Here is a 27,860-nt window from a genome sequence, read left to right on the forward strand (position 1 = left end):
TTGATGCCCACCTATGCCCTTTCCAGGGCAGTTTTATTGGTGCGATTTGTAAAACATCTTGCCATCGGCCAAGTCTTTGCCTTCCCTTGAGAGTGGCTGGTTCTGGCCCTAGCTCTGTAGACAATGCTGACCTCGAATGGATGTGGCCACAAAACCCATGTGATACTTTGTCAAAAGAGTCCAAGGGTAAGTCTGCATGGAGCTCCAGGGAGCAGGGGAAGGTGATGAGAGTTGGGTGTCTGTGTGGACAGCAGGCAGAGCCCTGGCTGGTTAGATGGGCAAGGTGAGCAAGCCCACAGGCACCCCAGCTCCAGGACACACTGCTGTGACTGAAGCCCTGATGGGGACAGTAAAATCTGAGATCCTGAGAGAAAAGCCCTTAGGCTAAAGTGTGTGGGGCCAGCCAGCATCAGCCCAAGGTGAGTGACATGATGTTCAGGGAGCTTTGGTGACTCTGGCTATGCCTTTTTGCTTTGGGGCTCAGCAAACCTGGCCCCCAAGGCTGAAGGAATCCACCCAGGAGTGGGGGAGTTTGGGAAGGAAGCAGCTGGAAGTGGTTTATGCCTCAAAGCCCACACCCTACAGGAGAGGCTGTCAGGAACCTGCAAACCTGAGGCAGTCCTCAGAGCTGCTGAAGCGACAGTCGTCTGGGGGCAAGATGGTCATCTTCCAGGGAAGAAGGTGGCCCGGAGACTTGGAAGTGGGGTCAGTCCTGCCAGATCCAAGATCAGGATGCCTCTGTCCCACGCCGACTCCCTTCCTCCTCCATCAGTAACAGGCGGCGCCGGCCAGCCTCATAGTCAGCCTCGTCCACACTGACCAGCAAGCGGACAGCCTCGCGGCCCACAGCCTCCCGCAGGGCCTCAGTCAGGAACACACCCCGAAGGGCCTGCAGCAGGGCACCACTCAGATAGTCACCCCAGAAGGCGTCCAGGTAGGAGAGCTCTGAGAACTTGATGTCACACACCACAGAGCCCAGGTCCCTTGAGCGCAGCACAGCAGTGGCCTGTCCGAACACATCCAGCTGCCGGGCCAGGGCCTGCGGTCTCCTGGATGCCACGCCCTGCTCCAAGGCTGGCCCATGCTCGCAGTATTCTGCTCGAACCCGAAGCCGGATGTCTGCGGAGAAGGAGCAGCTCATCAGTGGACACCACAGTTCCTTTTCCCTCTGCCCTGCCCGCTTCCCACTGCCACACTAAGGAAGTCTGGACACCTACTCCTCTCTAGGAGGCCTGATGGGCTACTTCTGAGATACTGTATCCTCTCTCCAATTTCAACACCTCCTCACCGCTCCCTGAATCACCTGGCAGACTCCATCCAGCTCAACACTGCCTCTCCCCACTGAGGGGTATTCTTTCCCCAGTTCCTACAGTTCTTTGCTCCAGTGCCCCCTCCCAGCAAGGCCCACCCAGATTAAGCCTACTCCATCTAGATCCACCCACCACCTCACCTCACTCTCCTGCAGCACATTCAGCTCCCCAGACCCAGCCTGGTTTTCCCAAAGGTACGTGTCATCTTCTAACCCGCCCTAGCAGCGGCATCCTGAGTTCCCCTGATAGCAACACCCTGAAGGACCTGTACATTGCTCAGGCACACACCCTGGGGTAGAGCTGGTACTCAGTATTTGTGACTGTTTGTGAATGAACCAGTGCATAAGCCAAAGTACCTGGCTTTCGGCAGCCAGCCTCACACCACCTCTCACACATTGAGAGTCCCTGATCAAACAAACAGCCCATCCTCCCAGCAAGCTCCAGGGGGCAAGGGGTCTCAGCAAAGCACAACAGACCAGGCTCTGCTGAGGGTACAGTACTCTTTCCACAGACCGTAAGATGACAGAATAGTAAGCCCAAGGCTGCTAAGGGCCGCTGGGTCACCCAGGGAGGAGAATGAAGCCCTCACAGGGCCAAAGAAAGAGGGAAGGAGACCCCTGAGTTCATTATGTATCAGGAAGAACCATCAGGAAATGGCAGGTACCACCATCAGGAATGGCAGGTACCACCATCAGGATCGGCAGGTACCGCCAACAGGACCGGCAGGCACCGCCAACAGGAATGGCAGGCACCGCCAACAGGAATGGCAGGCACCGCCAACAAGACCGGCAGGCGCCACCATTAGTTCCCACTCTCACTGAAACACTCTGAGGTGTGTTTCTGTTACTTATCCACCACCTACATCTGCCCAAAGGAGGTGGCAGCTCTGCCCAGGGGACAAGGACAGGGCTTCTAAAGAGTCCATGCCAGCATGAGTTCAGGCTCATCACTTCTCATCCACATCCCCGTGGGAAGCTGTTCAGTGCTGCCTCTTCATACCTGGCACAGCTGGGCAAGGTCCAGCTGTGCTTGGGAACCACGGCAGCCAACACTTCTAGAACACTGATAACTGCCAAACATCCTGGACCCCAAGTGCCTAAGTCACAGAACTCAACTCAAAAACAACCCTGTCAGGCAGGCCCTATCGACCCCATTTGCAGATGAGGAAGTGGAAGCAAACAGGAGCGAAGTGACCAGCCCAAAGTCACACAGCCTGGCAGAGCCTCCTAGATTCCACAGCACGCGTCTCCAAGAATAGAAACCATCGGAGCCATGAGACATTAGACCATTGCTGTACCTCAGGGCAAGTCGGAGCCTCTGCCAACACAGGTCCCACCTAGAGCAGGGCACCTCTGCCTGAAGAGCTGTTAAAGAGAAGGTAAAAGAAGAGTGGGCAGAAAGCTAGGAGCCACTGGTGAGGCCATGGCACGCTGGTGAGGCCATGGCACGCTGGTGAGGCCATGGCACGCTGGTGAGGCCATGGCACGCTGGATGCTCCTGAAACCACAGCTGTGCAATGCCAAGTGACTGACACTGGGCATGCCCAACCCTGAGGTCAGGGGCCACCTTCAACCCAACGGGAAACCAAAGCCCTAGGAGGATGAGTCTTAGCATTGTGGGCTCCTGTCACCTTTCACGGCAGTTCAGCAGAGAGCGGAAAGTAGAAGGCGGGTCCCCAGAACCCCAGATGACTTCTTACCACACTCACTTCCTCCCCCCACCCCAAACCCTTCCTCTTTGTGCCTTCAGGGGAACCCAGAGAAGTCAGGCCAGCCTCAGCTCCCAGGCCTCCTCTTGGACCCAGCTACCTCCATCCTCTGGGCCCCATCCTTGACTCCTATAAGCCTCTGGCCACATCTTCCCCGCTGAGGGTAGGGACTGGGGGAGTGGGAGAAACAGAACCTGCCCAAGGCCACGCAGGGCTGGGTAGAGGCAGAGCCAGAGGCAGCTGGTAGAGTCCCACAGACCTGAAAGTGAGTCCCAGCTCTGCCATACTCTAGCTGTGGGGCCTCGGGCATGTGACCTCACCTCTCTGAGCCTGTTTCCCCATCTGAAAAACACAAGCAAGAGGTCCCTGCTGCATGGTGGTCACGAGGAGTCAATGAAGCAACTGCTACAGTGCCTGACTCAGGCTTCCAGCACCCAGAAGGCCACAGAATCAGGAACTGATTTCAAAACCCACCTCTCCATCCACATGGCTCCCACCCAGGCCCTCACCTCTCTACTGTGTCTCTAAGTCAAGCTCCTCCAACTCTCCCAACTACTGTCCCATCTTCCCATGCCCTGCCTTCTGGCCACCCCAAAATACCCCTCATGCCCTCACAGAATGATCTGCCCACCTCCTCTGCCCAGATCACACACACTCACCCAGCAAAGCAGAGCATAAGGGACCCACTTCCAGCCCAGCCAGTCCCTTCCCTGACCATTCTCCTCCACAGCACTAGATCACTGAATGGACACTGAAATCATCCATCTACTCAGTCACGTGTGGAGGACAGCACAGAGATGCCTGCCATACACTCTCACTCAACAGAGTACCAGGCATCCAAGGATGAAGGAGGCCTGCCACAGGTGTGGCAGGGACAAGCTGCCCACCCTTGGGGGCTTTTCCTGTCTTAGCCCATCTAATCCTTAGGTACTTTCATCAATCACTGCTGTTTACAGACAAGGAAATGCTCTACCAGCCCATAATCTACCTCTGACCTGGAAACAGATCACAGCACAGGAAAGAGAAGGACAGGAAGTGCATAGTGAGCTCCACCTGCCATAGTTCCACCCCAGCCCTGAATCACCTGCTCACTACCCAGGCTTCTCCTTGACCCCGAGCCAGTATAAACAGGCACCACCCGAGTGCCTCTACTACAGGCTGCCCCAGCACTGCGTGCATCATGTCCCTAAACCTTCTGATCATCTCCACGGCTTTATGAGGCAATGCTGTGCCTCCTGTTTGTGGATGAGGAAGCTGAGTCACACAGGTTGAGTCACCTAGACAGACGACTCCAGAATTCTATCTAAGGTGCCCAGCTCCGTTCAGAGCCCAAGCTCTTAACTACCCAATCCTGTCCACTGCCTCTCACACAAGCGCATATAAACACGTAATTAGAAGGCATTCTAAGGCCAGGAGGGAAAATGATAGGCAAGACTAGAGTTCCTTTCTAGGAAATGGCACTTGAAGTGAAATGTGAGGAAGACACACTGGATTAGCCAGGAAAACCAGAGAAACAGGAAGAGGAGTGTTTGTGGAAGAGAAGAGTATTCCAGAATGTGCAAGGAGAGAGAGCTTAGGACGGTCACCAGCTGAGGGGACAATGCAGCTGGAAGGAGGCAGAGGCCACTGGCAGCAGGGTTGGGAGCTCTGGTGTCATTAGCAGCAAAGCAACTTGCTGCAGACATCTGGAGGTGACCACACCTCTGCACGCATCAGTGGACTCCCTGTGGCACTACCCTCAAAGGTCCACGGTGACCACTGGGCCCCGAGCACGACTGACATGTGAGGACAAGACCACTGGCCTTGGTGATGACCACTGGAGCTGCTTCACGGGGGTGCTGAGTTGGCGGGAAGAAGCTGCAGAGAGGCACTCAGGAAGGAAGCAACAGGCCTGGCTCGGGCTGCAGTGATGGCCTGGTGGCTCAGGCTGCAGTGATGGCCTGGCGGGGCTGGCTACAACAGCCCTACCTTGGCCACGGTGGGGCCATGCCTCTCACACACACGGACTCGAGCACCTCCTTGTTCCTGCCTCACTTTGGGGACAGAAAAAGGTACAGAAATGAGAGGGCTTCTTGGGTGGGACCAGGGTGATGAAGGGAGCGGGTTCCTGAGGTGAGCCCTGAGGTGAGTTCCCTTGGGGTTCCTGGGGGGTGGGCTGGAGACAAAGATCCAGACTCTCACAGCCCACGTGGCCTCCTTGGAGATACTCATCACAGTGAGGGCCGGCGACTGCCCTCCTGGAGTCAACCGCAGGCTCCCACTCCGGTTGTCTGGCTGTGTCCTGACTGGAGTCATCCAGTCTTTTTCCAGAGTTATCTTTCGGAATGCCAACTCCTTCATCCCCCACTGAACTAGACAAGAGAGGCAGCTACCAAACCTCAAAGAAAGTAAGCAACTGCCTCTTGAGGGAAGAAAAAACACTGAGACCCCAGGAGAGAGCCTGGAAAATACAAACATCAGCACAGAGTGGTGGCACATGCAAGAGGATGAGGCAGGGGGATTGTCACAAATTCAAGTCCAGTTTGGGCTTGTATATGTAGACGGTGTTCCAAGCCAGTCTGAGCTAAGTGTGTTATCCCAACAAAATTAAAAAAAAATAAAAATAATTTTAAAAATCCAAAACTAAAAAAAAAAAGGACATTGGATCTGTCCATGAAATAAGTAACAAGACAAATGACAATTGGGGTGACTGCAAGACACACAACCCATGAGATGACATCAGCCATAATGGACAACTCGTGAAGAGCCGCAGAATTATTAGGTCAACCCATCTGTTGTATGTTTTTCATATTCAACACTGGGCCGGGCAGTGGTGCACATGCCTCTGACCCCAGCACTCGGGAGGCAGAGGCAGGCCGGCCTGGTCTACAGAGCAAGTTCCAGGACAGCCAGGCTACAGAGAGAAACCCTGTTTCAAGAAAACAAACACAAACAAAAATGGAAGCTGAGCATGGCGAGACAACATGCTTGGAGACAGAGGCAGGATGGTTAGTACAGGTCAAACCTTGGCTATATGGCAAGTTCCAAAAAAGGAAGGAAGGGAGGGAGAGAGGGAGGGAGGGAGGGAGGGAGGGAGGAGCGAGCAGAGCCAGCTCTGACAGCTCATGTCTGTAACCCCAGCACTCAGGAGGCAGAGGCAGGAGGCCACCTGCCTAGTGCCCACAGCAAGACCCTGCCTGGCCTGCTTCCACTCCCAGCAGTTTCTCCCATCTCGCCATCAAATCCTCATGGCCTCTGAGCCAACCGTGACCACCACAGGCACATGCACACGCAGGCCTTAGCTCCTGCTCTCTTTCCATGTGGGATGCTTCCTGTCTGAAACCTCTGATTTGTCTTATCTTCCCACCAGAAAAACAGCTCAAGAGAACAAGGCCCCGGCAGGCACTCTACAGACACAGAGGGAACAGGCAGAGGAGCGCCTGCCCAGCTCGGTTGCCATGACCCCCTTCCCTTCCCCTTCCTTACATTTGCATAATGATGGACACAGGCCCTTCTTCAACAGCTGTCTTGAGAACTGGAGGTCAGACAAGTATCACACCCAGCACTGTCCACTGGATGGCCCTGGAAAGTATGTGGACTCGGGGCCTGTGTCCAAACCCAGGGCCCTAACTACCCTTCTCGCTCCCTCAAGCACCCAGTGGTTTAGTTCTGTCTCTCAATGGCGGCAGCTGACTGGGGGCCAATCACTTTAAGTATGCTGGAGCAAGAATGGCCTAGCCCTTCCTTAGTCAGACCTGGGAAGGTTCATTGCCATGTTAAAGGTAAGTCATCCCCACTCTTCAGAAGAGAGAACTGGGGCCCAAGCAGGGAGAGCCTAAGCCAGCCCCACCCTGTTTGGTGACTCAGCATCAGATGAGCATTTCATGGTCCTTCAAATCCCAGCCACACCCTGACTAACAACCTTCTGGCCTCAGGGAAGAGACTTGAAGCCTGGATGGTCCTGCTCAGGTTCTCCCCAACCCTCAGCGCAGTGGCTCCCTAACCTCCCCAGCCAGCTGGGTAGCTGTGGTCATTGCCTGACTCCCTGCACTGGGCAGCCAGCCCCTCGGAAGGACATGGGCTGGCTATGCTCTGTGCTCCTGGCACAGGTATCTGCCACCTCATCTCTGAAGTGAGGGCAACACCCACTGCCTGGGAGGCCACACGGCAATAGGAGGGGCAGGTGTGACACTGTGCTTGCTCCGTGGATGGGAAGAGGCATCCCAGGCCAAGGCCTCCTGCGGGTCCTACAGATTCAGAAGAGCCCATTCTCCAGCTTCTGTGCCTACCCCATCCCTGGCCTAAGCATGTCGGCCACTGTCTGTAACCTCCAGCTTCTAGGAGCCCCTTCCGAGTGTACTGGCTACTCACCTGACGACACCCCACTGAGGACCCCTCCTAGCACCCCTTGGCCTCCGTCTCTCCACAAGGGTGTCCCTGCAGGCCCATCAGAGCACTTGGCCCATCCCTGGCTTTGTGCCAGCTAAGATCCCATGGTACCTTGGTGTATTTTGGTTATCCACTTAACACACTACCATGTAAACTCCTAGAAGCCAGGGACTTCCCAACCTGGTCTAATTCTGTGTCCTCAATGCCTGATGAAGAAGAGACGCTCAATGAGAAAAACTATGTGAAAGAAATGGTAAGTGAACCACTCTGGGGCTGCTACAACCCAGAATAAAATCTAGATCTCCAAGGCCCCTGTCTCCACCCACAAAGACTCTGCTTCCAACACTCGACCCCACTGGACACTGCAGAGGTCATACAGGGCCACATCCCAGTTCCTTCTCCAGCTTCCTCAAGCTCGTCCTGAGAGCAGTACCTCTTCAGAGACTGGAGGGTCCTCCTGTACCCCACTGCCTCTGTGGCACATCAGCCTGGCTGCTGTTTCCCTCACCCGTGTTCCCACAGCCTAGACACAGGATTCCAAGGTCAAGGCCAGCTTTGGGACTCTATAGTGAGTACCAGGCAAGTGTGGGTCATAACAAAAGCCTATCTAAACACAGAGAGGGAAAACAATGAAACTAGAAGCATGGACAAAAATCCAGACTCCCAACCATGTTGTAGCTGCCCAGCCTTCTGCTAGGGCCTGGCTGGCCTCCCCACCAGCCCTGGACAGCATCTCCCATTGCCTCAGCAATCCCAGTTCCAATGGACTATCACTCAGCTCAGCTGCAAGGTCAGCTCTACAGGGACAGGGCATCCCTGCTACAAGCCCTAGACAGCAAACCACACACACACACACACACACACACACACACACACACACACACACACACACACACACACACACACGTGGCTTGTACCAGGCACTTTTCCAAGTGGATTATGTGGCTGACTGTCTATTCTGACGGCAGCTCGAGGCAGGACCATTATTATCTCACTGTACAGATGTGAAAACATGATCCTCACCCCACGCAGTCACCTGCCCAAGGTCTGGCAGCTTCTTTAATTTAAGCTCAGCACTCAGGAGGTAAAGGAAGGAGGAACTCTGTGAGTCTGAGGCCAGCCTGGTCTACAGAGTGAATTCCAGGATACCCAGGGCTACCTAGTGAGACCCTGTCTCTAAAAAAAAAAACAAGGCTAAGATGTAACTTGGCAACTTGGCAGCCTGACCTGGATTACTCAATTCTCTATCCCCACCACACGCTTCACTGAATCAGAAAAGGCTGCATATGTAGCCCGTGTGTGTGTGTGTGTGTGTGTGTGTGTGTGTGTGTGTGTGTGTGTGAGTGTGTGTGATTGGATCCTTCACCAAACAGCACCAAAGAAGTCAAGAATCCCAGATGAATGCAGTATGGCTCACCCTCCAACTGTGTAGTCCACCATGGGCACAAGTGCTGTCCAGGCCCACGGGTACTTACCACAGGTCACTTTGCCCTCTGATGAGGGCCTGCTCAGATCCTGCTGCTGCTGCTGCTGCTGTGTGACTGCTGGGCCCACTCTTCTCCGCCGCCTGGCACCACTGCTAGGGCGGCCCCGACTCCGACGCTGCCGTTTGGTTGGAGGGGAGCCTGAAGGACAGAGGAGAACCAGCTCAGGACCAGGAAGAAAGAATACCAAGGGGGTGTTCAGGAGAAGCAGAAGGCTTCTCTTGGTGCAGTGAGCCTGTGGGGGAGCCTTCTACGAGTGGTCTTGTCTAGAAGAGGGGTCTAGAAGAGGGGCCACCTACCATTATCTGTAAGGGTGAACGTGCATAAGCCACTACACAGTAGACCCTTGCAGGTCTGACCCTAGAGGGGCCGACATGTTCACAGCAGAACTGGTATGACCCCATCATTTCTCAGGAAAAAGCAGAGTACAGTGGCACACACCTGTAATCTCAGTACTTGGGGTACAAGCAGAAGGATTAGGAGTTCAAGGCCAGCCTGGCTCTAAGAGACTCTGTCTTAACTTCTTACCCCCAATCCCCCAACCCAAAAAAGAGAAGCTGAGGATATAGCTCAGTGGTAGAGTGTTATCTAACGCACGCACGCACGCACACACTCTCCCTCAGAATAAATACAAACCGATCTTGTGCTTCATCCAATGGATGCTGACAGTGGAGAATGAGGCTGAGTTAGAAGATCAAGGAATTCCAGTGTGGACTAGACAACAAAACGGTGCCTTACAACCAAAAGATCACCAAAAAGAGCTGCAGAGACGGCGCAGTGGGAAAAGGAGCTTGCTGCTCAGAACCGTGACCAGAGTTCAATCTCTAGAACCACATGAAGGGGGAAAGAGAGGCCACTCCACAGAGCTGTGCTCTACATTCATATGTGTGCGCCACGAACCCCCACAGCATGTGCATGCAAGTGAGCTCAGTGCGCGCGCACACAAACAAATACACACACACACACACACACACACACACACACACAAGCATTAAGATCTTAAAGGAAAATGGAGTTGGAAAAATTTACAAAAAAGGAAGGAGGAAAAGATGTAATAAAACAAATGTGTATAGTTTGCAACTCTTGGCAGACAAGAGGAAATCAGAATGTTCCTTACATGTTCCTCCCCCTGCACGTCCTAGAAGAATACATCAGGAACAAATGAACCTCTCCAGATAAAATCTGGTGTCACCTCACTACTATTGTAAAAAAAGGAAGTAAACCCATTCCAGCATCAACACCAAGATTTCCACCATGGAAGAAAAAAGCCAGGGGCCCAGGAGACAGCTCAGCAGTTAGGGCGCAAGTTCAGTCCCCAGCACACCTGCCTGAAGAGACCTGAAACCACGAGTGACTGCGGCTGTATCGTAACCGACACCTTCTTCTGGACTCCTTGGGGACCAGCACTCAAGCGTACAAACCCAAAACATACACATAATTAAAAGCAAATTTAAAAGCCTCAAGGATTACAGGCACGGGCCACCAAACCCAGCTCGGAGGAACGTTTTCATCCGCTTTCCCATGCAGCTGAGAAGCAGGGCACACACCACCAGCAGCTATTGGTCTCTAAATATTGAGGCTCTAACAGAAACCAGGCTCCTGACAAGCAGATGACTTTGCGGGTGAGAAGTACCCAGGACACTCTGGAATGTCATAAAGTACAGAGCATGCAGAGAGTGATGCAGACATGTCCACAGGACAGAGCCCAAGCAGCCTCAATGCTGGCAAGAGTGACTAATTGACCATAACAAAGTAAACAGAGGCAGGCCGTGTGCACACGCCTCTGATTCCAGCACTCAGGAGGCAGAGGCAGGTGCAGCTCCTCTGAGTTTCAGGCCAGCCGGGACTACTTAGTGATACCCTGTGTTAAATTGGAAAGAGAAAAGAAGGGCTGGAGAGCAGCTCGACTGTAGAGCTCCTGTCTAAAATCCCACCACGAGGCTCTGGGGGCAGAGCTTAGTGATAGCAGCCCTGCCTAGAATGAACAGAGCCCTGGGTTTAATCTCTAGCACCATAAACACAGAAACTATTTAAAAACAAAAACATTACATTGTTTAAATTACTCAATGTTCCAGCCTCATGGCACAAAACAGTAATCTCAGCTACTAGGTAGGCTGAAGCAAGGGGATCTGGGCAAGTGAGAACCTGTTTCAAGTTGATTTTTGTGGAAAAGTGCCAAACAAACAAGCAGATAAACAAGTGAGTCACCGTTTACAAACACTGGTATGGTAAATGGTTCAGGCAGCGTTCACAGAATGATCTTACACCACCGCTACCCCGCCCCTGTCCAGGGACAACTGAGTGCAGAGCAAGCTACAGAGCATCATCTTATACACTACTAACCATTGCAAGAAAGTTACATCTCTTCACTGAGCCTCGCGGGTGGATAATGTGCCTGCTGCCCAGGCAGCATATCAGCATATGCTTGGAGGCCCGCCTGTAGCCCCAGTGCTCAGGAGGCAGAGACAGGATTCCCAGGGCAAGCTGGCTCTAGGGTCAGCCAGAGACCCTGTCCCATAAACAGAGTGTGAATGAGCAAGACAGCTAGTGCTTCTCCACACACGTCTAGCCTCCCCACAGACACGCACACAGTGAACGTGGACCCACACACAGATACACATATAAGCACATCACACATCAATACACCCCACCCCCCAAAGCAGTCACTTCACAACATACACATTGGGCCAGAGCCAACTGACGACATGTCTCTATTTCAGTGAAAACTTCATGACAGGCACCAACACAAGGAGACCGCACTGATCAAGGAGCATTCCAGCCAAAAACGTGTCACCCCAATCTAACCAATCCTTTGCACCTAATTCCCACTCCACAGGAGGACCGAGAGACAAGAGAAGGACACCATCATGTGACAACCAGAAGCAATCAGAATGGTGTGCACACCAAGCAGCCCTGTAGGTGGACAAGTCACAACACTCTGGGCAGGGGAGGAGGGGTGGAGTTGGGGTTTAGAGGTACAGAGGGAGGGCAGTCAGCAGCATACAGGAGACCGAGGTCCCAGGTCCAGCCCCAGAAGAAAAGAAGGTAGACAGGTCCATCAGTCCATCTGTCTGCCTGTAAGGAAGAAGTTTCTATTCTATAGAGGTTAGAAGACCACTGCATGCCAGTTGGGCATGGCGGCTCACAGCTCTGATTCCAATACTGGGAAGGATGAGGCTGGAGGATTGCCTCTAGTTCAGTGGTTCTCAACCTTCCTAGTGCTGTGATCCTTTAACACAGTTCCTTATGTTGTGGTGACCCTCAACCATACAATCATTTTCGTTGCTACTTCCTAACCATAATTTTGCTACTGTTACAAATCATAGTGTAAATAGCTGTGTTTTCTGATGGTCTTGGGTGATTCCTGTGAGAGGGTCATTTGACAACCCTTCAAAGGGATCATGACCCACAGGTTGAGAACCACTGCTCTAGTTGTAGGTAGTAACTCTGGGGTACATACAAAGTGAATTCCAAGCCAGCCTTGGCTACAGGATGAGACTCCATCTCAAAATAATAATCATTAGGGTTTGTTTGTTTTTTTAAGTTGCATACACAACAAACAATATAAACAGACTCTGAAACCTCACAGACCTTAAGAAGTCTGAAAGTAGACCATATGTGTGTGTGATAATGATCTTGAAACAGCAGAGGAAAACTTATTCTCAAATTATGACAGCTAATTCAGAGGCAAGTCTACTGATGTCTGTAATTCACTACCCAAGAGCTCAACAGAAACCTCAGAATTTTACACACACACACACACACACACACACACACACACACACACACACACACTACAGTGGCAGAATGTTAGTGATCCCTGAATTCAAGTGAAGATATTCTCTGTACCATCTTAACTTCTCTGGATGTTTGAGACTTTACATAATTAAAAATTAGGGGGAAAGGGATTATGTACATAGACTGGAATATAGTAATTGAACTAATGAAAGGCATTCGCCATAAAATAAATCTCAGAAATGTGGCCAGCCAAGGCTGCCAGGTCACATGCCTCAACATGATGCCATTTGAGTGAAACGTGAGTCCCTGTGACATAACTCTGCCGCTTCAGGACACATGCTTCTTCCTATAGCAATAATAAACACAGACACACTGCAAACAGACAGAATGACCCTTCAGGCCATTCCCTTGTTGGGCCAGGATGCAGGAGGTTATCACGGTTTGAGAAGAAGACAGGACACCATCACCCTACCCACCCAGTGGGCTCACCTGTGTCCCACTGACTCGGCTGAGAATCAGAACTGCTCGACTGTCGCCGGCGCCGGCAACTGCCCTCTGTCCTTTCGGAAGAAGAGCCGGAACTGCCATAACTGTATCGCTCAGGGGACACTGGGGAAAGAGAACGGAAGACGTATTCCCACCTTCCCTACCTCCCAGGCCTAGCCTCCTAGGAAGAAAGCCTGGACCACAGGATGCCTAACCCTGGCCCTCAGGTCACACCCAAACACCCCCTCCTTCTCAAGCACCCCTTGTCCACAGGTTGCTCAGAGGCCTCCCAGGACACAGTACTCATGGGGCTGCCCAACCCATGGGTTCCTGCATACCCCATCTGCTCCTGGCTTGCTCGGGAGCCCCCAGATACAGGCATGCCTTTCTGCCTGCCTCTCTTCTAGAGCCTGACACTCGGACATATTTTTCCAAAATCAGACAGTCTACCCCTAGAGGTGCCCTTCTGTTCACGCAAATCCTACAGGCTTATTATGGGACAGGAAAGCTCATAGTCACCCCTCCCCAACCGCCGTACTGTATCTACCAAGAAAGAGCCCAACAGCCTACCTATACACAGGCCTCCTGCTACCTGACCCCTCCCACTCTTCCCTTCCTGCCCAGGGATCAAGGGCCTCAACCCTGGAGACAGGACAGGCAGGTTTGAATCCTGGTCCCCTTACTTGCTACATATGTTATGTGTGTGATGTATGTTCATGCTCCACACCCCCATTTACAACGCCATTTTCTTAGAAGAGAATTCCTTCATCGTTACCCAGTTTAGGGCCACCTCCTCTCTTTTTGATCCATCTCACTCAATCTATGACTGTATCTAAAGCCAAGTTCCTTTTTTTATTATTATTATTATTATTAATTGACTCCCTCTACTAATGCAAGCTTCAGAGAACGGACATCTTGGTCTTATTTCCTCTGTGGCCAACATGAAGTTCTCCCATGCAACAAGGTAACTTCTCTGAGCCTGTTGTTTTCTCGGTGCGGTAGCAGGCGATAAGGTGACAGTTCATATGGAAGGTTTACCTCTGCCTGGCATACAAAGTTCCACACACAATCATTACTGATATGGCCCAATTCCACAAGTTCGCTCCTACCTAAGCCTGCCTTTTAGGTTTCTCATTTTAGAGAAGGGTTGCGGGGTGGGGGCTGAAATCGGTATCAGGGCACCACAGGGGCCCAGTGGGAGCAAGGTGTTCTGGTCCCAGAAGTCCTGCAACCTCCCATTCAAACCTTACCTGGCCGGCGCCGCTTGCGGGCCAGATGTGGCAGTAGGTCGTGGCGGGCCAGCACGCGCAGGAGTTGGCTCAGCAGCCGCAGGTTGCTCTCGTCGCACTGCCCACGGCGTTCCAGCTCCAGAAGCAGCTCCAGGCCGCTGCGGGCGCGGGCCAGGCCTCCAGGGGCGCCGGGGGCCTCATCCAGCAGAAAGGCCAGGAGCTCCAGTTCGCACTCGGTCAGCTGCCCGCCCACCACCTCGAACATACGGTGAAGCGACAGCATGCCGTAGTAATCCAAACACTCATCCTCCTCCCAGCTCGGGGCCGGGGTCGACCCGGACAACGCCATTCCCAGGGGAGGGGTGCGGAACAAGCTCAGAACCAGGGCCTAGAACCCACACGGCGGGGAGGATGTCGTGGTCAGCGACGCGGTGGCCCAGAGCCCACACAGGCCAGCGTGTGGCCCCCGCGAGGTGTCCCCGGGCAGGGTCGCCCCACACCCTCAACGGTCTCAGCCTCCCCCTCTCGCTGGCAGGAATGGTATCGCCCGAGGTCCCCTGGTAACAGGTCGAGACGCCAGACCCCACCGGGGCACTGGCCAGTCGGGCCGGCCGGGCCCAGACGCCCCCTCTCCAGGTGGTACGTTCCGAACCTGCCACCGACCGACCTAGGACATCAGCCCGAACGAGCCTCACGGCCCACCGCGGGGCACCTTGTCCACGGCCCGGTGACTTGGGGTGGCAAATGTCCAGCCGTGGCCCTTGGTTCTGACCACTCGTACCTTCCAGCGAGCCCCAACGCCCCCACCCAAGTGGTGCCGCTCAAAAGTGACCCTCGGACCTCTGCAAGCGCGACCCACAAAGACAGCCCCGAGCTCGCTGCGCTCAGGTGGTACCGTCTGAACCCGGCCCCTCGCCCTACAAGGGCGATCTGTCCTGCCCTCACCCCAGCACCCAAGTGGTTCCATCTGCCCGCCACCAAACGCCCTAAGGCCTCTCTGGATCCTCACCAGATTCCGGCGTCCGCGGACTCCTGGGCGACGGCCGCAGCCACTTGTTTTGAATCTTTCTGGCACCTTCTCTATTATTACGCCTGCGTCACCTCGCTCCTCCTCCTTTGCCCAACTCGCGCAGGTGCGACCGCCACGCCCCTAGGGCGCAAGCGCAGAATGAGGCCCCCAAGCCCCACCCCTCCAGGCCGCCTGATCGGCCCCCCAGCCCAAGCGTCCCTGTTCGCCCGTGCCGCGCTTGCGCAGCGGCAGCGCTAAGCTGGCACTCGATCGTTTCGCTGTGTGTCCCTGGGATCCCACGACGTGACCTGTTGGAATTATCCCATAGACTACATCCCCCTCCTGATCACGACCTAAACGCCCACATGACTAATGCCACCAGCTGCCGGCGCAAAGTCCAACAGAAACGAGGGCCAGGGCTCCCAGGAGCTCGTAGAGCTAACAATCCGGACTTTTATTACAGTACCACAACCCAGCCGGGCTGCATCTACACCTCAACTCTGCTGTCTCAGAGCCTATCTGGAAATCCTCCCTCATCCAGCTCCCCAGCCCCAGTGTATAAATCACCCAGTCGCATGCACGAGAACGATACCTCTTTGCAACAGACCCCTCACCCCTAGGTGCACACTCCAAAGACGTCCATCCAGACCTCCCATCACAGACACCCACACCCAGGGGTAGAACCGCTCGTCTATACAGTCGCTTTTTTTCTCTGCCCTCTTGGGTCTCGGAGCTACTCAGAAGCTCCCCTAGTCTGCATCTAGGAGAGCAAGCCTGTCCGAGAAGTAAGTGGAGGCTACAGAGTCTTCCTGTCTTCGCGTCCCCTGCACGGGGCCTGGGGCGTGACGGCCGCTCCTCCTCCCCACTTAGGTGACTCAAGGTCAAGGCCAGCACGTGCCGGAGACAGGTCTCTTCCCCGACGGATCTCCACCCCGGGAATTATCTCCCTGAGAGGCGGGAGACCTTGGCTGGAAGCACCGGCTCGATACTGGCTGTTTCCTTCCTCTGGACCCTGGCTTTTCCACCTGTGAAACGGACGGCAGTGGAAACACTGTGTGTCGTGTGCTCTCTGTGTGACTATCATTGAATCGGACGAAGAACGAGAGGAAGGGAAAGCCGTTTATAAACGGGAAGGTTTCTATGATAGGTGGGTTATACCGGGTACCCACAGGGAATCGGGCCCTGAGCTGAACTTTTTTTTTTTTTTTTTGGTTTTTCGAGACAAGGTTTCTCTGTGTAGTTTAAGTGCCTGTCCTGGATCTCGCTCTGTAGACCAGTCTGGCCTCGAACTCACAGAGATCCGCCTGCCTCTGCCTCCCGAGTGCTGGGATTAAAGGCGTGCGCCACCGCCGTCCGGCGATCTGAACGTTTTTACCTATATGAAAACGTCCAATGCCTCGAATAGCCTTCCAGGCGGATGTGATTCAAGCCCACTTTACATATGAGTAAAACTGAGGCGGCCCAGAAAAGTGCCTCAAGTGTGTCTGGCTTTGAAGCTATGCTTCAGAGACGCTCCGTCTCTTCCGCCAAGAGATGCTACCTGTCAAGGTCTCGCCCGGTTCACTCATGAGACCCCGCTCTGTAAGGACGCACACTCCTCTCCTCTGAATTTTCAAACAGCAGGAAAGGAGCGGCACGGGCGAACTGCGCAGGCGCCTCCCCTGGGCCCGGGCACCGCCCACAGGGCACTGATGTCTGCGTGGAGAAACTCTGGAAGCCCCGCCTGAGGACCAACACGCAGGCGCGGGGGCGCGTGCCCTGCGCTACCAGCTCTGATTGGCTGCCTCGGGTGAGGGCGCCGCCCAATGGGAGGCGTGGATAGTGAGGGGTCCCACACGCCTGCTGCGGAGGGTCCGTGTCAAGAGCGGCAGGGGCTGCTTGGAGGTAAGAGAGATGGGTGAGGGCGCCGCGGGGCGGGCGGGCAAGAGAGCGCTAGGCGTCGGGGGACAGTGGAGGAAGACGGGAGGGCACGGTAAGGGTCGGAGAGCCTTGGGGCCTGCGATCAGGGCTGGAGTAGCGCGGGATGATCGACAGCTCCTTCCTGTGTGCCCTGGAGGCGTCGGTGGAGCCCCTGGTGTGTGCAGGACCCAGCCTGAGCTCACTTGCACACACGACCCCTGCAGGGGGCCCTCACGCTGCAGAGCAGTCTGGTCGGAGAAAAGGGCAGTGTAGCGGGAAAGTTGAACTTTCCGGCCCCTGGTGGAGGTGCTCAGATCGACTTTCTGTATACAGAGGTTTACGCTGAATTCCACCTACCCTGACTCAGGCATGCAGGCAAGAAAAGTGCCAACTTCAGGTTACCTGGGCTACTTTCTAGGAAGACGTTTCTTAGGATTGTGTCCGTGTTGTTAAATGAGTTTTGGCAGGGTTTTGTTTTTTAGATGAGATTCATGGTGGATTGGCTCCTATGTACCATCCTTTTATTTGTGTGAGCTCATGGGACTTTTTAAAGTTTGTCCATCCACGCCTTCCTGGTTCAAGCCAAGTAGCATGCTCTAATCCAACACCCAGAAGTAATTCTGTCTTGCCAGTGGGGATGTAATCAAGGCAAAATGCAACTTTCCACCTCCTGCCACCACCCCCCAGCCCCAGCCCTGTTTAACTGTTTTTAGAAAAATCTTTTATGGAATGGTTCAAACCTAATGAGCCAGGTGTAGTGGCACATGCTTCCAATGCCAGCACTGAAGAGGTAGAAGTAGGTAGATTTCTGTGAGTTTGAGGCCACCTGCTCTACATGGTGAGTTCTAGACCAGCCAGGGCTAGATGTCTCCAAACAAAACCCACTTAACGGGAGATTTGGAATTGGTAGATAAGGAAAGTTTAGCTCCTGAACATTTAGCAAATCATTTATTCACAGAGCATTCATTGCGCATCAGCTAAAAACAGGGCCTTGTGCTGGGCTGTGTACTGTGGAAATGCATAGAATGGGAGAGTTGAGTTGGTAGAAGTGCAGTGTGCAGAGGGATGATTAAGGTCCCAGTACCTCACTTCCTATAGGGAGCCTTATTCAGTCACTGAATACTCCTGTGTGCCTACTATATGCTGGGCATTGAAAACATGTGCCTTTCTTGGCATTGGAAACACCTCAGTGATGAAGAAGCTAAGATTGCTGACCTCTGGGATCAGTCCATGAGCAGCCTCTATACCAGGGCTACCAGCAGAGTCTACTTGTTTCAGACACAAACGGAAGTGAAGAGGTAAAGAAGGTGGCCATTGGCACTTGGGAGGAAACAAAACTGAGAACCAGACTCCGCTGTGTACATACTGAGGTCAGGGCCAGCCTAGGTACATATAAACTCCTGTTTCAAAAACAAAAACCAAAAGCAGGGGCCAGCAAGATGGCCCAGCAGGTAAAGGTGCATGCCACGCAATCCTGGTAACCCAAGTTCAATCCTTGGAATCCACATAAATGTTGCAGGGAAAGGATGAACTCCACATGTATGCCATGGCATGTACTCATGCATACAGACACACAGTAACATAGGCAAAAAATGTTTGGGGGGGGGGCTTCAAGATGGTTCAGCGGGTAAAGGCAATTGACACTAAGCCTGATGACCTGAGTTTCATCTCAGAACATGCATGATAGAACCAAATCCTGCAAGTTCTCATCTTACCATAGTCTATACATTTGCCCTCACCTAATAAGTGTAATAAAGTAAAAATAAACTGTCCTTTAAAAAGATGGGGATTGAAGCCGGGTGGTGGCTCACGCCTTTAATCCCAGCACTCGGGAGGCAGAGGCAGGATGAGTTCACAGGCCTTGAACTCACAGAGATCCACCTGCCTCTCAAGTGCTGGGATTAAAAGCGTGTACCACCACCGCGCAGCAAGATCTGAGAGTTTTATATCCTAGGTGCTAAGTGTGATAGTGCACACCTGTGATCTCAGAACTGGGAGGCTGATGCAGAAGGATCACTTCAAAGCTATCCTCTACTGCATAGTGAGTTTGAGGCCAGCCTGGGCTGCATACAAACCCAGGTATTGGCTTTTGTTAACGAAGTACCTTAGTTTTGTGGTCAGTCCGTCTTTTAGTTCCATTTTACAGGTGAGAAAACTGTCTCGAGAGAGGAAGTAAAAAGGGAGAGCTCAAGAGCCAGGCAGTGGTGGTGCATGCCTTTAATCCCAGCACTCAGGAGTTCGAGGCCAGCCTTCCAGGACAGCCAGGGCTCTTACACAGAGAAACCCTGTCTCGGAAAAAAAAGGAGCTCAGATTCAAGCTGAGGGAGGTGTAGTTTTCACTCTTTTAAATGCTTTGCCATGCAAGCATACCAGAACAGGAAAGGGGCTGCACAGAGAGGAAACCTCATGGGCAAAGACTGAGAGGGGTGTGTGTGGGTGTGTGTGTGTATGTGTACACACGCGCGCACGTGCGCATGTCTCTGAGGGGGCAGCATCAGAGGCCAGGCTCCAGAGTACCCACTCTGTCTTGCAGATACCCTCCTGTAGTAGCTGCGACAGGCTGAGACACGGGATCATGAAAGACTGAGGTATAAACACTGAAGTAAGACTGGATTGACAGACGGGTGAGTACTGGAGTGAGCAAGGGAACGCCTGCACCCCACTCCCCTTGGGTTCCTGGCGTACCACTGGCTCCTGCCCCTCTTTCTCCAGGCACTGCCTTCCCCAGAATGGCAGAGATGGTGGCAGAGGCAGCTGAGATGCCAACACCGTCACCGGGATCAGTGGAAATTTCCACCCCTGTGTCCGGAGCGCTGGCGGAGCTGGCAACAGCAGTGACTGAGATGACCCCCGGGGAGGCCCTGGCCTCGTCCCTCTTCTTCCAGCACCACCAGTTCATGTGCTCTGAGTGTGGCAGCCTCTACAACACCCTGGAGGAAGTCCTCTCCCACCAGGAGCAACACCTGCCCACCATGGCAGAGGAGGAGGTGCTGACTACCCAGGACGCGGGCCTGGAGCCTGAGCTAGTGCCTGGCACTGGGGAGGGGCCTTTCCAGTGTGGTGAATGCAGCCAGCTCATCCTCTCCCCCAGTGAGCTCCTGGCACACCAGGATGCCCACCTGCAGGAGTCTGCGAGCCAGATCCAGTACCAGTGTGGAGACTGCCAGGAGCTCTTCCCCTCACCGGAGCTGTGGGTAGCTCATCGGAAGACACAGCACCTTTCCAGTACGGCAGACGAGCCTCCAGTGCTGCCTCCTTTGCCTCCCCCAACCCCGCCACCCCCGCCGGCAGAAGTCAAGATGGAGCCCTATGAGTGTCCGGAGTGTTCCACCCTCTGCGCCACCCCTGAAGAGTTCTTGGAGCACCAGGGCACTCACTTTGACTCCCTGGAGAAAGAAGAGCGCAATGGGTTGGAGGAAGAGGAGGAGGAAGGGGAGGAGGAGGAGGAGGAGGAAGAGTCAGAGGAGGAGGAAGCCGCTGCAGAGCTCACTGCTGATGACACGGGAGGTGACAGGTCCACCGCGGATCCAGCTCAGGGCTGTGGGGATTGTTCCCAGCACTGCGCCTCCTCAGGTGCACGCCGCCGACACCGACGGGCATCTCGGGGCCTAGCATCTGCCACCCACCCCTACCACTGCAGCCAGTGTCAGCGCAGCTTCAGCTCTGCCAACAGGCTGGTGGCTCATGGACGGGCCCACGTGGGTGGCACCCACGAGTGTACTACCTGCTCCAAGGTCTTCAAGAAGGCGGCCTCTCTGGAGCAGCACCAGCGGCTGCACCTCGGGGAGGCCCGCTACCTGTGTGTGGACTGCGGCCGTGGCTTCGGCACTGAGCTCACACTGGTGGCCCACCGGCGGGCCCACACTGCCAACCCACTGCACCGCTGCCGCTGCGGCAAGACCTTCAGCAACATGACCAAGTTCCTTTACCACCGGCGAACGCACACCGGCAAAAGCGGAACCCCCACCAGGGCAGCAGCTGGCTCCCCGGCTCCGGCGGAGCCCACGCCCCCACCTCCACCCCCGCCTGCCCAGCTGCCCTGTCCACAGTGCCCCAAGTCCTTTGCCTCGGCCTCCCGGCTTTCCAGGCACCGGCGTGCCGTGCACGGCCCCCCTGAACGCCGGCACAGGTGCGGGGTGTGTGGCAAGGGCTTCAAGAAGCTGGTCCATGTGCGCAACCACCTGCGGACACACACAGGCGAGAGGCCCTTCCAGTGTCACTCCTGCGGCAAGACCTTCGCTTCCTTAGCCAACCTCAGCCGCCACCAGCTGACCCACACAGGCGTGCGTCCCTACCAGTGCCTGGACTGCGGCAAGCGCTTCACACAGAGCTCCAACCTACAGCAGCACCGGCGGCTACACCTACGGCCAGTGGCCTTTGCACGTGCCCCTCGTCTTCCCATCACCGGTCTCTACAACAAGAGCCCCTACTACTGCGGAACCTGTGGCCGCTGGTTCCGCGCCATGGCAGGCCTGCGACTACATCAGCGGGTCCATGCCCGAGCCAGGACTTTGACACTGCAGCCTCCCAGGTCACCCTCTCCTGTCCCACCCCCACCCCCTGAACCTCAGCAGACCATCATGTGCACGGAGCTTGGAGAGACCATCGCCATCATTGAGACTTCCCAGCCACTGGCCCTGGAGGATACACTGCAGCTGTGCCAGGCAGCACTGGGTGCCAGTGAGGCCAGTGGACTGCTGCAGCTGGACACCGCCTTCGTGTGAGAGTGTGCAAGAGAAATGACAGGTTCGGTTGCAAGATTGAGTGTGGGCCCTCGGGAGAAGAGGACCCCTCTGGTGAGCCCACCTGGCACCCACATGGCAGAGTCCACCCTGCTGGCCTCTTCAGAACAACCCTGCCAGGTTTCTCCTGTCACCTCTCTGCCCACGGTGAAACTGAAGGTCTGTGAAGAGATGTGATCTGTCTCAGCCTCCGCTGCTTTGTTGCAGAAACAGGGTTTCCAAGGCTGTTTGCACAGCATCACCCAGTGCTCAGCAACACCAGGTAACCTTTATGAGCACCAACCATATGCCAGGCCTGTGCCACACACTCTCATATACCTCTTCAGATCTGCTCGTAAACCCACCCCCCAACACACACACCTTCCCCTGGACTTCGGGTGCCTGGGACTTAGCTCTGCTGGGTACAGGAAGGTGCGAAGTTCCTCTGAGCTTGCTTCTTCTCAGTTTTGACGATATGAAAAGAAATCTGTAGGTACCCCCAATACTCAGCTCAGATTGGGTGATGATGAAGACCCAGGAATGAACCAGACACAGCTCTGAACTCAGGCATCCTCTGTCCAGCAGGAGCGACAGACTGAAGTACAGTTTGTCTGAGGGCTGCCACTAGTTCTTTCAGCCTCTGTGCTCAAGGCTTCCCTCACACGGGCCGTGGTGCTACAGGCCAGCGGCAAGTCAGGCCTCAGGATCTCTGGGCTGTGATGGGAAAGTGTAGGGACAGTGGGATCTGAGAATAGGGAGCAAGCCTCCATAGGAAATGATCAAGAGTGAGAGACTCCTAGTGGCCCAGTTCCTGAAGTAAAAGCAGGAATCTGCCAGTGGAGAAGAACATTCCAGACAGGACATCCAGTTATAGTTGCAGTGAACACCGACTGCCTGGCATTCTGAAGCAGGACACTTAGCATTGTCCATCAGGCCGGAGATAGAACGTGTATGTCATCCCTCTTGTGTAAGTAAGGAAACAGGAAGTCTCACGCTGGGTAGAGGTGTCGTCAGATTTGAACGCAGTTCTTAGGACCATCTGTATTGTTCTGAGTAAGATCTAAAGCCCAAAGATGTCACATGTCCGGGGTTTATTCCCCTGGAGAAGGCAGTGTCATGGAGCATTTGGGATTTGAGGGGCCTTGGAAACAGGAAGGGATCCTGTTTTTCATAGGGTGTCCTTCCCCTCCCTGAGTATAGGAGACCAGTAGGGCAGGGCTCCCCCAGGCCTTGGCAGACCATAATGCTCCAACAAGAGAAGCAGAATGTTGCTGGGGCTGGACATTGTCTGGGAGATATGCCCAGGCTTTGGAAGTTGGGGTGAGTCGTTGAAGGCATGTCACAGGGAGGGTGTCATGTCTCCCTGGATCAGAGCAAGAAGAGTGTGAGGCTGGCAGTGGTCCAAGAGAGGATGAACAGAACTGAGTAGGGACTTTAGGGTCAAGTTGGTAGACCACCTCAGTGACCAGTGAACGAGTAGGTCCATCCCTTAGCGCAAGTCAGCCATTCTCACCCTACTTCATAACTGGCTTGAGCAAAAGGATAAGGTCTGTCCTGCAGGGGAGACAGGTACCCCTGGGGCTGATGGAAGTGTCTAGCAGAGCCCAGAAATCTTAGAATCCCTCAAGGATGTGTTCCAAAATTCCTTTCTGTGCATCAGTAGACTCCATCAGGAGGACCCAAAGTTGTTCCCTCCCTTTCTGGAGCCTCCTACCCACTCACTGCTTGGCACCATGTGGAGATACCATTTCCTTCTGCCCATGGTCCCCACCATCTGGCTCCAGCATATTTTAAAAGTCAAGGGGAAAATCCAGGCAAGGTGGCACAAGCCTGCAATCACAGCATTTGGGAACCTAACGCAAAATCATCTCTAGTTCCAGGCAGACTTGGGCTATAATTGGAAGACCACCTCAAAAAAGAGAGAGAAACTAAGCTCTCTACCTCATCCCTAAGAGAAGTGAAGCAAGTGTTTCAGAGTTAAGCCCTGGGAAGAATCTGCCTGTCCATACATACCCACCCCACTGAGTTTACAGACAGACATTTAGCCTGAGAGACTCCTCATCCAGGGTCCCACTTGGACCCTGCAGAAGACATCCCTTTGTTCAAGTCCTGACTTTGCCCCTTACGTTCTGGGGTTTCAAACACTGAACTCCAGTCTCCCTGGTCACCCAGGACAGTCACCCTCCCCCAGCTGAAGCAGCTGGTTTGTGCGAGGTCATGGGCAGGCCCCACATCTGTGGTGGATAAGTACTAGTGCTTTAGGGGTTTCCAGCCTCTTGGTGTCCACCTGTCTAAGGTACAACTTATTCCAAACCCTGAACCCCCTCACCTCTGTGGAAACAGGCAGCCAGACAGGAAGAAGGGTTTCATGCCAATAATTTATTGAACGGAGGTCTGTACACAGGCAAACCTTACTGTGGAAACTAAGACACCAGGGGCTCTTCCCTACTCCCTCCTTCCAGGATGGGGAGAGGGTGGAAGCCTTGGGAGCAGAGGACAAGAGGGGGGTACAGCTGAAGGGGGGCAGGTTGGATGGTGTGAATCGACGTTTTTCTTTAAGAAAAAAATTATAACAATCTATTTACACCCAGGGGGCCAGGGAAGGGAAGAGGAGGTGGGCTGGGCTGGTTCTATTTACAAGGGACATGGGGGGGAGGGGGGAGGAGTGGTAGCCTGGGGGAGGGGAGGGGACCAAGGGGGTAGAAGGTCCTCATACCCCCAAATCCCCTGTCCATCCTTCTCTTCCCTCCCCACAACCAGTTAAAATCCTCTTTAAAAAGCCCCCCACAAAGGTGAGGCTGGTGAGGGAGGGAGGGCCTAGATGTTGGGGGTAGGAGTTCATTTACCTCTGCCCTCTAGTCTAGGGGCCCAGCCAGGGCAGGAGCTTGATGGGCTATGGCCCCCCTTCCCAGCCCCACTTGGGAGTTCCCAGATGGATGTGGAGGGGTAGTTGGTGGGGCCCTCAAGAAGAGTTAGCGAGGGTAGGTGTGGCATCAGGTGCCTGCCAGTCTGGGCCGGTTTGAGTCTCAGTTAAAGCTGAAGAAGGAGAGGGAAGGAGTGGACAGTTAGCCTTCGCCTCGTACCCCACCCCATGCCCATGAGAGCACAATTTCCTTCAAGACACTATGCAAGAAGCTGACAGCTGTCCCTTCAGGTTCAGGGCTACAGACTCAGATGCCAAAGGGCCAGCTTGACACTACAGTGGCTCACATCAGGGAGCCACCCTCCACAGGAGAAGGGGGCAGCTGGATAGAGCTCCAGCTGCTGTCAGGAGAAAGGCAGACCACAGCTGCCAAATCCAATTTTCTTCCCCAAAGAAACAGGAAATCTGGTTTTTTAACCAAAATGGCCCAATCTTTAAATGTGGGCAACTTTCTGTTTATTTGTTCAGACCAAGAAATGTTTGGTCGTCTAGTTGGCACTTAAACGTGGGCAGTACTGCCCGATAAAGCTGGCTGCTGACACACTGTAAATGCGCCTTCTGTGCCATCAAATGTCACCGACTGGAAACCTGTAGGAAGCTGCTGTCACCAAGGACAGCCCCCACTTCACAGGCGCTGCTTGAGCCCTCAACACTACACACGTGCTCCCCAGCTTACCTTGTGAGGACGAGGTGAGGGCAGCAGGGCCTGCTGGGGACCTCAAGTGAGGAGGGATGAGGATGGCGTTGAGAGACGGTTGGATGGAGAGCTCTAGACACAGGAATTCACATGCCCAGTCAGGGAGAGGCAGGGCATTCGGAAAGCCAGTTAGGGTTAGGACGGGGTACCCACGGGGACCCAGTTACGGCAAGGCCAGGTGGTTAGCCACGGGACTCCAGTGTAAACTGGAGAAGGCCTTGGCATCCAGCTACAATGTGGGAACATCTGGCTGAGCCCAGGGCCGCCCTGTACCCTCTCAGCTCCCAGTCCTGTCTCTCCACATCCCCCCAACAACTCCTCGAGGCCCAAGCTGTGCTCTCACCACCAGGACTGAAGTTGAAGAGGGGGGGAAGCGGGCGGTTGTTGGGGAGCTGGGTTCCGAGACACCGCAGTTCATCAAAGAAGCTGTGGGCACAGGCCTCTAGTGGGGAGAGCCTTGAGGATGGAGTGTACTCCAGCAGGCTCGAGCAGAGCGCAATGGCCTCAGGTGGTGTCCGAGATTTGAACACCTGTGGGTAGAGTTAAGTGGGTGGGTGCTGTGGCCCCAGTGTGGTGTGCCTCATAGTGCGTACCCGTGGCTGCCTGCCTCCCTGACAATCCAACTCCCCAATAAGGAAACAGGCATAAACACTGAGCTGGGTTTCCTTGCCACTACATAAATGGGAATCTTGTATTTACCTATGGGTTCTCAACTTTTAAAATTCCATAAACTTCAAAATCTGAAAGTGTTGTTGACTGACTCCCTGGATAACTTCAGGACACCCCACCCCACCCCAGCCTTAATTTATTGTTATGTCTTAGATCTGTTTATTTTACTTTATGAGTGTTGTGCCTGCGTGCATGTGCCTTAACCACCTGCATGCCTGTAGGATCCAACTGGCTTACAGGTAGTTGTGAGCTGCCATGTGGATGCTGGGACTGGAACCCAGGTCCTCTGCAACAGTAACAAGTGCTCTTAACCACTGAGCCATGTCTCCAACCCCACAGGCCAGAGCAGGGCCTCCAAGGGGACCCACCCCTCCAGCCATGCTGTGTCTGTCCCTAGTTCTGCTACCTTTGTCCAGGGGTGAGCTTTGATCTGCGGGAACTTGAACTCTGTGTAGTTGGGGTTCATCTCTCGGATTTGTTCCCGGGTTGGTGTTCCTAGTACCTGTAAAGGAAAGGGAGGGGGGTGAGACAAGGGCCCTTTCTTAGGACCACCCCTGCCCTCCCTGGCTCCGCCCCTGCCTTCACCTTGATGATCTCCACGAGCTGGTCCACCCCACTGTCCCCAGGGAAGATGGGCTGGCCAAGAAGCAGCTCAGCCAGTACGCAGCCAGCCGACCACACATCTGGAGGGAAGGGTAGAGGTCAGTACCAGGCAGCCAGGGCCACCAAGCCCACTCCTGTGCACACTCCGCTCGCTCGCTCCTCATGGCTGTCTCAGCGGTACTGGCCCGGGACCATCCCCAGTGGGAACACTGGGAACTGATCCTCAACTTCCAGGGCCACTTGGCTCAGAGTTCACACCTGCAGACCATACCACCTCCTCAGACTGACATCTCCTTCAACCCTTTCACATTTCAGCCTTCCCTCGGGACAGAAAAGACAGGCCCTGGAGCAGGCCATACCCTCCTGCTAACAGTTCCCTCTAACAGAACAGGCTGACTGGGAGGGTCTAGAGGCAGTCAGTTTTGAAATTTCAGCCCTGCCCTGGCCAGCTGTTGAGCCCCTGGAGGGGAGCGGCACAGCATCCAGCCTTCCATTGCTTAGCTGCTCAAACAAGATGCCCCAGCGCCAGCCTCCTCAGCCTGTGAGGACCAGTGTAGGAACAGACGGTAAGCTTTCATCACCAAGCCTGCAACAGTACCCAAGAGCTCAAAACCTGCCAAGACTGCCACTCCCCAGTCCCCGTCCCCTAACTGACCGATGGATGAGGTGTAATCTGTGGCTCCGAAGATGAGCTCTGGGGCACGGTAGTACCGAGAACAGATGTAGGAAACATTGGGCTCCCCCCGAACCAACTGCTTTGCACTGTGGGAAGAGACGGTAGGGTTGAGCATAAACCCAAGGCTGAGGTTCTCACCCCTTAGGCACCCCCAGGCTCCAGGTCAAACCTACCTGCCAAAGTCGCAGAGCTTGAGGACAGCAGTGTCGGGGTCCACAAGCAAATTCTGGGGCTTGATGTCACGGTGACACACACCTTGGGAGTGGATGTAGGCCAAGCTCCGGAAGAGCTGGTACATGTACACCTACGATGGGCAGGGCACAGCTCAGCTCCAGCCCAC

General features: G+C 54.4%; 3 protein-coding genes across 6 annotated transcripts in view; 1 reads left to right on the forward strand and 2 right to left on the reverse strand.

Annotated features, from left to right (window-relative positions):
* Positions 1 to 15,469, reverse strand: Dedd2 (death effector domain containing 2). Its single transcript, XM_076573871.1, has 5 exons — positions 15,333 to 15,469; positions 14,345 to 14,711; positions 13,098 to 13,217; positions 8,862 to 9,011; positions 1 to 1,119 (listed from the first exon to the last, which is right to left on the reverse strand). Exons 2-5 carry the CDS (start codon positions 14,670 to 14,672, stop codon positions 728 to 730), a joined length of 990 nt encoding a protein of 329 aa, XP_076429986.1. The 5' UTR covers positions 14,673 to 14,711; positions 15,333 to 15,469; the 3' UTR covers positions 1 to 727.
* On the forward strand, positions 15,470 to 26,318 carry Znf526 (zinc finger protein 526). Of its 4 annotated transcripts, none has more exons than XM_006988073.4 (5): positions 15,470 to 16,117; positions 16,203 to 16,479; positions 16,956 to 17,216; positions 19,765 to 19,855; positions 19,944 to 26,318. In XM_006988073.4, exon 5 carries the CDS (start codon positions 19,961 to 19,963, stop codon positions 21,953 to 21,955), a length of 1,995 nt encoding a protein of 664 aa, XP_006988135.1. In that variant the 5' UTR covers positions 15,470 to 16,117; positions 16,203 to 16,479; positions 16,956 to 17,216; positions 19,765 to 19,855; positions 19,944 to 19,960; the 3' UTR covers positions 21,956 to 26,318. The 4 variants fall into 4 exon arrangements, with proteins under 4 accessions (XP_006988135.1, XP_076429960.1, XP_076429950.1 ...); XM_076573835.1 differs by having other exon boundaries at positions 15,476 to 16,117; positions 16,953 to 17,216; XM_076573845.1 differs by lacking the exon at positions 16,956 to 17,216 and having other exon boundaries at positions 19,944 to 22,138.
* The window catches only part of Gsk3a (glycogen synthase kinase 3 alpha), a 9,465-nt gene continuing 5,916 nt past the window's right edge, over positions 24,312 to 27,860 (reverse strand). The window contains exons 5-11 of the mRNA XM_006988103.4: positions 27,694 to 27,824; positions 27,500 to 27,606; positions 26,827 to 26,924; positions 26,648 to 26,743; positions 25,916 to 26,102; positions 25,552 to 25,644; positions 24,312 to 24,988 (exon numbers count right to left, since the gene is read on the reverse strand). Of these exons, the coding sequence (XP_006988165.3) occupies positions 24,915 to 24,988; positions 25,552 to 25,644; positions 25,916 to 26,102; positions 26,648 to 26,743; positions 26,827 to 26,924; positions 27,500 to 27,606; positions 27,694 to 27,824 (786 nt within the window). The 3' untranslated portion in view covers positions 24,312 to 24,914. The remainder of the gene's footprint in view (positions 24,989 to 25,551; positions 25,645 to 25,915; positions 26,103 to 26,647; positions 26,744 to 26,826; positions 26,925 to 27,499; positions 27,607 to 27,693; positions 27,825 to 27,860) is intronic.

The sequence above is a fragment of the Peromyscus maniculatus genome, chromosome 1 (genome assembly GCF_049852395.1).
Source record: "Peromyscus maniculatus bairdii isolate BWxNUB_F1_BW_parent chromosome 1, HU_Pman_BW_mat_3.1, whole genome shotgun sequence".
Classification (NCBI taxonomy): Eukaryota; Metazoa; Chordata; class Mammalia; order Rodentia; family Cricetidae; genus Peromyscus; species Peromyscus maniculatus.

What these genes read in the sequence shown, in the direction of transcription:
- Dedd2 (XM_076573871.1), bottom strand. Translation starts at nt 14,672, where the DNA reads ATGGCGTTGTCCGGGTCGACCCCGGCCCCGAGCTGGGAGGAGGATGAG. An exon ending in CCGCAAGCGGCGCCGGCCAG is followed by an intron (nt 13,218 to 14,344) that starts GTAAGGTTTGAA and finishes CTCTTTCCCCAG; the next exon opens with TGTCCCCTGAGCGATACAGT. An exon ending in AGAGGGCAAAGTGACCTGTG is followed by an intron (nt 1,120 to 8,861) that starts GTAAGTACCCGT and finishes CCTTCTCCGCAG; the next exon opens with ACATCCGGCTTCGGGTTCGA.
- Znf526 (XM_006988073.4), top strand. Translation starts at nt 19,961, where the DNA reads ATGGCAGAGATGGTGGCAGAGGCAGCTGAGATGCCAACACCGTCACCG.